At 60.7% G+C, this 10156-nt stretch overlaps 1 protein-coding gene across 1 annotated transcript; it reads right to left on the reverse strand.

Moving 5' to 3' along the window:
• Positions 1 to 9151: 9151 nt before the first annotated feature.
• On the reverse strand, positions 9152 to 9931 carry LOC126232483 (uncharacterized). Its single transcript, XM_049942734.1, has one exon. The coding sequence runs from the start codon at positions 9929 to 9931 to the stop codon at positions 9152 to 9154; it is 780 nt and encodes a 259-aa protein (XP_049798691.1).
• Positions 9932 to 10156: the final 225 nt, after the last annotated feature.

A 10156-nucleotide genomic window follows, 5' to 3' on the forward strand; every position in this document is an offset into this window, starting at 1 on the left:
GGGACAGTATCGAGCCAGATACGACCGATTGCGGCCGGAGTCCCGCAAGGTTCGGTTTTAGGTCCCGTCCTATACTCCATTTACACGAACGACATACCGAAGCAGGTCGGCGGAGAGATCGCTCTCTACGCCGATGACACTGCCATTTACAGGAGCTGCCGCAGCCTTGATTTCATACGACGAAAGCTTCAAGCCCACCTCGACTCCATAACGCAGTGGTGCAATTTATGGAAAATTAAAATCAATCCTAGTAAAACCCAGGCCATATTTTTCACAACCAGGCTAAAACTCCCAGACCAACAACTGACAATTGGTGGTCGGGACCTAGCCTGGCGAAATTGCATCACCTACCTCGGGATGGAGATCGACAACCGTCTCACATGGAGACAACACATAAAGAAAGCGGCAAACAAGGGGTGCGCGCTCCTGGGCCAATTATACCCTCTTTTGAAGGGTGAAGGACTCACCTTGAAATGCAAAATGCTTCTCTGGCGCCAACTCATGCTTCCGGTCATCTTGTATGGTTCGGAAGTGTGGTCAATGGCGTCAGACACCTCACTCTCAAGACTACAACGGCTACAAAATAAAACCTTTCGGGTAATCACAGGTGCTGACAGATACGTCCGCAACACACAAATCAGAGACTTTTTAGAACACCCCACCATCTATTCCCTCATAAAGGAAAAATCTTCCAAACTTTATGAGAGGACACAAACATCGCCCCATCACCTCATTCGAAATTTAGGCTGCGAACATCCAGACCTTCAACATAAGAGACCTAAACTAACCCTTACGCGCCGCTTTAGGGACATTTAAAACACACAAACAAACACCCAAAACAAACATTTACTCAAAAACACGCACACAAACCAAACCACCATCTTCATGAACCCCCTAGCGCAATCCTAGAAGTCAGACGGGCACAGCCCAGTGGTACTTCATTACAAGAGTGCAAACAGAATGCCTGTCCGCGGCGGCTATTCTCTGCCGCCGTGCTTGCCGCCTGCCGCTCTCGCTCTCGCTCTCGTGTGTGTACGCGCGTCGTCGAAATAATGGCAGATCAGGCGGCTACGAACGAGACTGCTGCGGCACCCGCCGCCACCGGCACGACGAAGAAGGCCAAGTCTGCGGCGTCTGCGAAGAAGCCGCGCGCCAAGCCTGCGCACCCGCGCACCTCTGAGATGGTGACGGCCGCCATCAAGAGTCTGAAGGAGCGCGGCGGCTCGTCGCTGCAGGCGATCAAGAAGTACATTGCCGCGCACTACAAGCTGGACGCGGAGAAGCTGGCGCCCTTTATCAAGAAGTACCTCAAGTCGGCCGTCGTGGCTGGCGAGCTGGTGCAGACGAAGGGGAAGGGCGCGTCCGGCTCTTTCAAGCTTGCCGGCGCCGGCGGCGGGGCGGCCGAGGGCGGCAAGGCCCGTGCCGGCGGTGCGAAGAAGAAGCGCGCCGCTCCGGCCAGCAAGGAGAAGAAGGGCGCCCGTGCGGCCGGCGCAAAGAAGGCTGGTGGCGTGAAGGCGGCGACCGGTCGGAAGGCGGGCGCCGCCAAGAAGGCGTCTGCGGCGTCGGCGGCTCCCGCGGGTGCGAAGAAGGCGGCTGCGGCCAAGCCGGCCAAGGCCAAGTCGCCGTCGAAGGCGAAGAAGGCCGCGAAGGTTCCGACGAAGAAGCCGAAGGCGCCGCGCCCGAAGAAGGCGACGACGCCGTCTAAGGCGAAGGCTTCGCCCAAGAAGAAGAAGTGAAGTTAAAGTAAAGAAAGGAAAGGGGAAGGAAGGGAAGGGCTGGCGCTTGACCCCGTCGTCCCCCACCCCCCTCCCCCGCGTCGTCTAGTGGCGCGCGATGGCACGGCTGCGCGCGGCCCAAAACGGCCCTTCTCAGGGCCATCAGAGGACGTCGGGAAGGCGTTGATTGTCGTGCTTGGCGCGTTGTGTTGTCTTGTTTGGGTGGCCGTGCGTGCATGCGCCGGGGTGTGTGTGTGTGTGTGTGTGTGTGTGTGTGGGGTTGGTTGGTGTTTGTGTGGCGTTTCTGTATGACCCTTGTGGGTACTGTGTGCGTGCCGTGGTGGTTGGATTGTGGGGCCGGTGGCGGTAGGCGGCGGCGCGCGGTAGCGGAGCGGTTGTGGCCGTTTTGTTTTGTGTTTTGTATTTTGTGCGGCGGCCGACGGTTGGTTTCTCATGTTTCTGGAGACTCTGTTTGTTTGCTTGCTTTGCGGATGGCGCGTCTTGTTTGTTATGTGTGTGTCCTCTCTGTGTGAAAGGGGGACGGGGACGTTGAGACGTGGAAGTGGCCGGCGGGAATTGGGAAGGCGCGGTGGCGCCTCGGAGACGGCGGCGGCCAGCCACCCGTGGTGACGTCGTCCGGCTGTTTGTTTGTGTGTATTTGAAGGGGTGGGGTGGGATGACGTCGATTGTGATTGTTGGCGAGAGCGGCTGTGTACGGGAGGGAGGGTGGGGAATTGTGGTGGTTGTTTTAACGGGGCTAGAGAGAGAGGCTGGGCGGCAAGACCGACAAAAGTTTTGCTCGCGACGGAGAGATGTTAGTGGCCCTGAAAAGGGCCGTTTTTTTTGTGTTGCGCGCGTGCGGTGCCGTGCCGCGGCTAAGCGGTTTAGGCGCGCTCGCCGCGGATGCGGCGCGCGAGCTGGATGTCCTTGGGCATGATGGTGACGCGCTTGGCGTGGATTGCGCACAGGTTGGTGTCTTCGAAGAGGCCGACGAGGTAGGCCTCGCTGGCCTCCTGCAGGGCCATGACTGCGGAGCTCTGGAAGCGCAGGTCGGTCTTGAAGTCCTGGGCGATCTCGCGCACTAGGCGCTGGAACGGCAGCTTGCGGATGAGCAGCTCTGTGCTCTTCTGGTAGCGCCTGATTTCTCGCAGGGCGACGGTGCCCGGCCTGTAGCGGTGGGGCTTCTTGACGCCGCCGGTGGCGGGCGCGCTCTTCCTCGCCGCCTTGGTGGCGAGCTGTTTGCGCGGCGCCTTTCCGCCGGTGGACTTGCGGGCCGTTTGCTTTGTGCGGGCCATAGCGGTTAGCGGTGCGTGCGGTAGCGAAGCGTCCGGTGCTGCCTTGACAACGGGCCCGCGCGGGCCCGTGCTGCGCTTATATGCCCTCGGTGCGCGTGGTGGGGGGAGGGCGGGCCAGAGTCTATATAGGGGGGCGGCGCGCGCTCACGGCGCACCGTAGCCGACTCGCTAGCGCCGGGTGAGGAGCTGCCGCTTGTGCTTTTTTTGTTGCTTGAGGAGGAGGAAGAATGACAGGCCGCGGCAAGGGAGGAAAGGGGCTGGGCAAGGGTGGCGCCAAGCGGCACCGCAAGGTGTTGCGCGACAACATCCAGGGCATCACGAAGCCCGCCATCCGCCGCCTGGCTCGCAGGGGCGGCGTGAAGCGCATCTCTGGTCTGATCTACGAGGAGACCCGCGGAGTGCTGAAGGTGTTCCTGGAGAACGTGATCCGCGACGCGGTGACGTACACTGAGCACGCCAAGCGCAAGACTGTGACGGCCATGGACGTGGTGTACGCCCTGAAGAGGCAGGGGCGCACCCTGTACGGTTTCGGCGGTTAGGCAGGCAGCCGGTGTGCTGTGCTGTGGCCTTCCCGCGGCCGTGCCGTTGCCCGTGCTTGGTGGGAGAGACGAAAAACGGCCCTTTTCAGGGCCACCACACTGTTCGGAAATTGAAAAGTGCGAAAGGGTCTGTGTTGCCTGCCTGCCTCTGTGTGTGTGTGTTTGTTGTTGTTGTTGTTGTTGTTGTGCGCCTCTGTTGCTTTGCGTGCGTGCGTTCCGTTTGGAGTTTCGACGTGACGTGTGTGATGATGGATGCGGGAGGGCGCGGCTGAGTCCGGTGTGTGCGTGGTTTGTTTGTGGCGCGGGCCGGATCATCGATCGGATCAGCTGTTTGGTTTGGTTTGGTTTGTCCTGTGCCTGTGTGTTTGGAGAGCGCGCGCGGCGGCCCGCGTGTCGTCCGTCGTCGGGCCGTTACGCGCTCTTTTAATTATGAACATATTAACAATGATCACATCACATTATTGGTGTATTGATGTCGTTGTCGTTGTTTGGAACGCGACTGTGCGTGCGTGGAGGGGTGCAGAAAAAATGTGTGTGTGTTCGGCCACACGGGCTGTGGACAAGATGGCGGACGTGCGCCGGCGCTGTGGACGTTGTTGTAAAGTGCGGCGAGGACGACGGAAACTTTGCTTTGGACGTAGGTTTGTGTGGTGGCCCTGAAAAGGGCCGATTGTTGTGAGGCGAGCCGGCAAGGCAAAGGCGCGTTTGCGTTTGCGTGCAGGGAGCACGCAAGCGCAGCGCCGCGGTCCCTGTTTAGGCCTTCTTCTCGGTCTTCTTTGGCAGCAGGACGGCCTGGATGTTGGGCAGGACACCACCCTGTGCGATGGTGACGCCCGACAAGAGCTTGTTGAGCTCCTCGTCGTTGCGGATGGCGAGCTGCAGGTGGCGCGGGATGATGCGCGTCTTCTTGTTGTCGCGGGCCGCGTTTCCGGCCAGCTCGAGCACCTCAGCCGCGAGGTACTCCATGACGGCGGCGAGGTAGACGGGCGCCCCGGCGCCGACGCGCTCGGCGTAGTTTCCCTTGCGCAGGAGGCGGTGGATTCTGCCGACCGGGAACTGGAGCCCAGCCCTGCTTGAGCGGGACTTTGACTTGCCCTTGACTTTGCCTCCCTTTCCGCGTCCGGACATGGCGTTTGGCTAGTGGCGTAAGCGCTAAACACGTAACCGTAACGGTGCGAGCCGCAGCGAGTCGAGCAGCGGAGTGCGTGCGTGTGCCGGCGGCGGCGGGGTGGGGGTCCCTTTATGGGCTCGGGTGCGGCGGCCGGTTGCGCGCGCGCCCCATTGGTCGGCGGCCGCAACAGGGCGAGCTGGTAAAGGTGCGGTGTTGCGGTAGCGGCGGGTGCCACTGTGTGGGGAGACGCTGACTAGAGCGGAGCGCTTGCTGCCTGTTGTTGTACGTTCGAGATGCCGCCCAAGACTAGCGGGAAGGCCGCCAAGAAGGCCGGCAAGGCGCAGAAGAACATTTCGAAGGGCGACAAGAAGAAGAAGCGCAAGAGGAAGGAGAGCTATGCCATCTACATCTACAAGGTGCTGAAGCAGGTGCACCCCGACACGGGCATCTCGTCGAAGGCGATGAGCATCATGAACAGCTTCGTGAACGACATTTTCGAGCGCATTGCGGCCGAGGCGTCTCGCCTGGCGCACTACAACAAGCGCTCGACCATCACGTCCCGCGAGATCCAGACGGCTGTGCGGCTCTTGCTGCCTGGCGAGCTGGCCAAGCACGCCGTGAGCGAGGGCACGAAGGCGGTGACCAAGTACACGAGCTCCAAGTAAGGAGGAGGTTGTTACTTCGGCTCTTGGAAGGAAGGAAGGAAGGAAGGAAGGAAGGAAGGAAGGAAGCTCCCTCCGTTGCGAGAGCGGCAAAACGGCCCTTTTCAGGGCCACCAAATTGCCTTTGCGGGAAGAGCGGAATTGTTTGTGTGTGTGTGAGTGAGTGAGTGAGTGAGTGAGTGAGTGAGAGGGGCGGCATAGCTACCCGGTTTGGTTGGTTGCGAGGCAGCTGGTGGTGCTGCTGTGCCGTGGTGGTGTGGTCTCGAATGTGGTTGTGGTTGTGGTTACTGGGGTACGGCCGCGAGGGTTTGGTTGCCGCCGGTGTGACGTGGAATGCGTGCACGAGTCTTGGCGTGGTTGTTTGTCGACACACAGATAGATCGATAGGAGGTGTTGGTGCTGTCTGTGGCGCTGATTCATGTCTTTGTCTCCGTCTGCCCGGTTAGTCACGTGACTGCAATTGAAAGTCCTCGCGATTGATTGATTGTTGGATGTCACCGTTACGGCCGTCTGTTGTCACATCATACATGATGGCGAGGGTGAAATGTTGTGTTGCCGTCGACTATTCCCTTTGCTGTACGGCGCGTTGGTGTGTGTGTGTTGGTGACGTTTTAAATGGACGTGTCGTACTATCATCCATTACGAAGTCGCCAAGAAATGTACGGGCGGGTGGGGTAGGCGACACGCACGGTGGTGTACCTATTTGGCCCTTGATTTGATGATAGCCGTTTCTGCAGTTTGACTGATGATTGATTGGACTGTTGTGCGCACGCACGTCATTCACGGTGCACGTGTGTTCGGTTGAGTACAGTAAGCGTGAGGCTAGACGACGACGGTCGTTGTTTGTTGTTATGGGCGTACACGCGTTTCGTTGGTCTGTGTCCCCCGGTGTGAAATGGCAGGTGTGTCGGTGATGTGATCCGATCCGGCGGCTCTGAGTAACTGTCAATATCGGCGCGGTACACCGGCGTCATGGCAACGTGTCGGTGTTCACACCAGTCGCACTGTGGCACCGTCGGCGCCGCGAACGGTGACGAAAGGCTGACCTTTGATCGGTCGAGTGTCGTGTCTGGGCAGAACGTGTGGAATGAGCAAAACTGTTGGGGACGGAAACAATGGTGGAGGAGGGGAACGGAAAGTAATAAAACAAACAAAATGGAGAAGCAATCACCGGAAAACGAAGCAGGGAAAAACGGAGAGGCGCTGTCTATAGCAACGGAACGTTCCCGTGCATTGCAGCCGCACTGAAAGGCGTTTACGGCGCGGCTGCAGGTGTCGGCCGTGGTGACGGCTGAATTGCATTGCCTTCCCGGATGAAACGTTCGCCGACATGGCTCGGAGGAGGAATCTATGAGAATGCGTTGCCCTTGCCTGCCGTTTCGTGTGCCCTCCTGTTGTGTACGCTGTTGTTGTCCGGTGTAGCGAAGGGTGTGTATGTAGGGGTGTGTGTGTGTTTAGTGGGGAATTGGAAGGTCGATAGCTGCCGTCACGGTCAAGATAACGCAGTCAAAGGTGTCGCGAAAAAGTGTGTTAGCCGTGGTTGGTTGGTTCGTGTGTTTTAAAGAGAATGGACGAGAGAGAGAAAGTAGGTGGAGAGTGCGTTGCGTGTTGCCTAACTGCGTCCGCGAATATGGCAGTAGTTGGTGGTGGGCGTGCCCTTGCATGTGGCCCGGAAGGCGTGTCCGTTTCGCGGTAGTGGCACCGCTGCTGGCATATTCGGGAGATGGGAGGGGCGCGAAAGGAGAAAGGAGACGCGGAGGCTTTTAAAGACGGGGAGGGCGCGTGTGGGTGGCTCGCGCTGCGCTCGGCGGTTGTGTTTGTGCAACAAATGTGTTGCCGGGAGGGGACCGTTGTTGTGGTGCGGTTGTAGCCTCAGACGCGGCCGGCAGTGAACGTGAGACGACGGATGCGGGCCGGGGCGGCGCATGTCGCCGGTGCCATGCCTTTTAAGAGCCGCGTGGTCGGGGGTGTGCGCACCGTGTGTCGTGTTGCGAGACAGCATCATTTGTGCTGCGTGGCGTGGCGTGGCGTGGGGGCGAGGAGAGCGAGCCGCGCGGTGTGCTTGTGCGCCGGAGAATGGCACACTGCGCCTGCCCGTTGAGGAGGCCGATGGCCGTGGTGTGGTGGAAATGGAGCGCGTCGGACGTGCACCAATGAGAAAGAGAAACAAAGCGGCGACAACGAACGAAAGGGGGAGGGAGGCCATTGTGTCACATGCGGCGGTGGGAGGAAAAAAAAAAAAACAAACAAACAAACAAACAAGAAACGAAGACGTAAGAAAGAGGAGAAACAACAAAGAGAATGAGTCGTGCGTTCGCGAGGGGGGGTGCGCGTGTAACTCCGGTACGCGCAGTGCCGGAGCCCAACGGCTGTGTCGTCGACGCCAGTGCTTGTCGGCCGAATGGGTGCGGGAATAGAGGCAGCGTCGGCACGGAGAAGCAAGCAAGAAGGAAGGACGCACGCGCGCTGCGGCGTTTGGCGCGGTTTGCGGCTGGCGCCTTTGGTGGCAACGGCCGGGACAAGCAGCGGTGTATGGTGGTGTGCGGGGCGGACAGGGGCGGCGGCGGTGGTGGACTGGGAGGAGGCGAGGCGGCGCCGACGGTGGCGTGTGGTACGGCGAAAACGGGACGGACGGACGGCGGATGTTGGAGAGGCGCCGCGCACGCAGACACATGGAAGGAAGGAAGGAACGAACGCAAGGGAACAAATGGAGGGGGCGAATGTGGAGATGCGGGCAGGCGGTGGTGTTTGTGGGCATGTGGTGGGGAGAAGGGCGGGGGCGGGAGGACAGAGGCGAGGCGACTGCGTGCTTGCTCGCTCGCTCGCGTGTCTTTTGTTTTTGTGTTTGTTTTTCCATCGTTTGGTCGCCTTGGAGCCTGTCGGTCCCGTCCGTGTGTGGCCACGCTTCGGGTGCGTGTATGTTTGTACGTTTCGTTTGTTCGTCTTCTGCAGCAGAGGCGGTGCGCGGCAGTGGGAACGCCTGCCTGGCGGCTGGGACGGCCAGCAAATGCGGTTGGATGGGCGGCCACAGCACCGCACCTGTGCCCAAGGAGGCGACGCTGGCGGCGGGGCCCCCTCGGATGCGGCCGGCTGGGGGCTGTGTGCGCTGCCGCTGCCGCTGCCGCCGCCGCCGCCGCCGCCGCCGCCGCCGCCGCCGCCGCCGCCGCCGCCGCCGCCGCCGCCGGTGCTGGTGCTGGTGCTGGTGCAGCAGCAACAACGACGAACAACGAGTAAGCAAGAAGAGGACGAAGCGGATGGCTGGTGGGTGAGTGCATTTATTTAGGCGGTCGACAAGGCAGTGCGTGATGTGGCGTTGTGACGGGGGTTTGCTCACGTGGCCTCGTTTGTGTTGATGCGCAGGAAGATGAGATGCGGGCAGACGCAGACGCGTACAGAGAGACGAGCCCGGTCTGCAGCAGGATGTGTGGCGCGGCGCGCCGAGTGCAGAGCAGCGCGCGCCGCCTGGGCCGGGCTGGGCCCGCCCGGCGGCGGGCCGCGCTGTTGTCGCGGACGTGAGCGCCCCCTGGCGGGTGGTCGGAGGCGGCGCGGTGGACGTGTGTCCGGTTGGCCAGTGCACATTGCGAGTGGCTGGCTGGCGGTCGGCGGCGAGACGGGAGAGGAGGTATGTGTCGCGGGCGCCTTTGCTGCGCTGCGTCGTTGCGTGCCTGGGCGTGCGCCTGTCGACTGTGTGTGACTGTGTTGGGCGTTGTGCCACGTACGTGTGTGCTCGGCCGAAGGCGTCGGAAGAAAAAGAGAGAGAGAGACGGGCGGGAAAGTGGGTCGGTGTGCGTGCGTCGCCCGTGATGCGATGATGTCGCGTCATGTCATGTCATGTCTTTGCGAAACGGCTGCCGAGAGGTGTGTGGTGGCGAGCGGGAATGTGCGTTTGGTGGTTGCCGGCCGGCCGGCAGTTGTTGGTGGTTCCTCCTGTGTGGTTGTTTGTGCTGCTTTGATGGCAACGTGGAAGGACGCCGGTTTTTCCGTGCCTTGCGTGTGGTTGTGTCGACGGTGACTGGTTGGGGGTGTGCGCCGATGCACGTGCCATGTTGTTATGTTTGGGTCGTGAGTGTGTTTTTGGCTGTGTTGTTGTGTACGGGAAGGGGGAGAGAGGAGGAGGCGGCGGCGGCGGCGGCGGCGGCGGGGGTGATAGTGCGTGCAGTAGTGCCGTTGCGACGGGCGTCGGGTGGAGCCGTGCGTAGTGGCGGAAAGGTGTAGGTTGCGGGAAGCGAGCCCGTCGCGTGTCGTCGTCGACGACGGGGTCGCGTGCGCTGTGAATCGAGAGTGGCGGGAAAGGGGCAGCGTGCCGCTGTGTCGTGGTCGTTAGCAGAGGCCTGTGTGCCTGTCCGTTTGTTTTCTGTCGGACGCTTGGTGCGAGGTGTTTGTTTTGTTTTGTTGCCGCCGCCGCGGTTGTTTTTGTTTGTCGGCTGTGCTGTGTCGGTGGGTCGGCGAGCTGTTTTGCGGTGCGTGAATGTGTTGGTGCAAAAGTGGCGGCGGCGTCATGGCTGCGACCGCGACGAGCCGCGGGCGCGCCATTGATGATGTTGAACACAGAGCGGCTGTGTGCAATGGGAGGCCTTGTGTACGGGTAGCGGTGTTGTCGTACGTGCATCCGGCCCGGTGCGGAAAGCGCCGTTGCGGTTGCGGGTTGCCTCTGGTCGCGACGTGTGGTGCTCGGCTTTGTGGGTTTTTTTGGTGCCCCTTTGGCCGGTGGGTGGTGTTTGTTGTTTTGTGTGTGTGTGTGTGTGTGTGTGTGTGGTCGGTCTCTTTGGCGCTCGGTATATATCTGCCTCCTGCTCGGTCTTGTTGTCGACGTCGTCTGTAGTTTTTTGCGGCT

This window comes from Schistocerca nitens, unplaced genomic scaffold (genome assembly GCF_023898315.1).
Source record: "Schistocerca nitens isolate TAMUIC-IGC-003100 unplaced genomic scaffold, iqSchNite1.1 HiC_scaffold_519, whole genome shotgun sequence".
NCBI lineage: Eukaryota > Metazoa > Arthropoda > Insecta > Orthoptera > Acrididae > Schistocerca > Schistocerca nitens.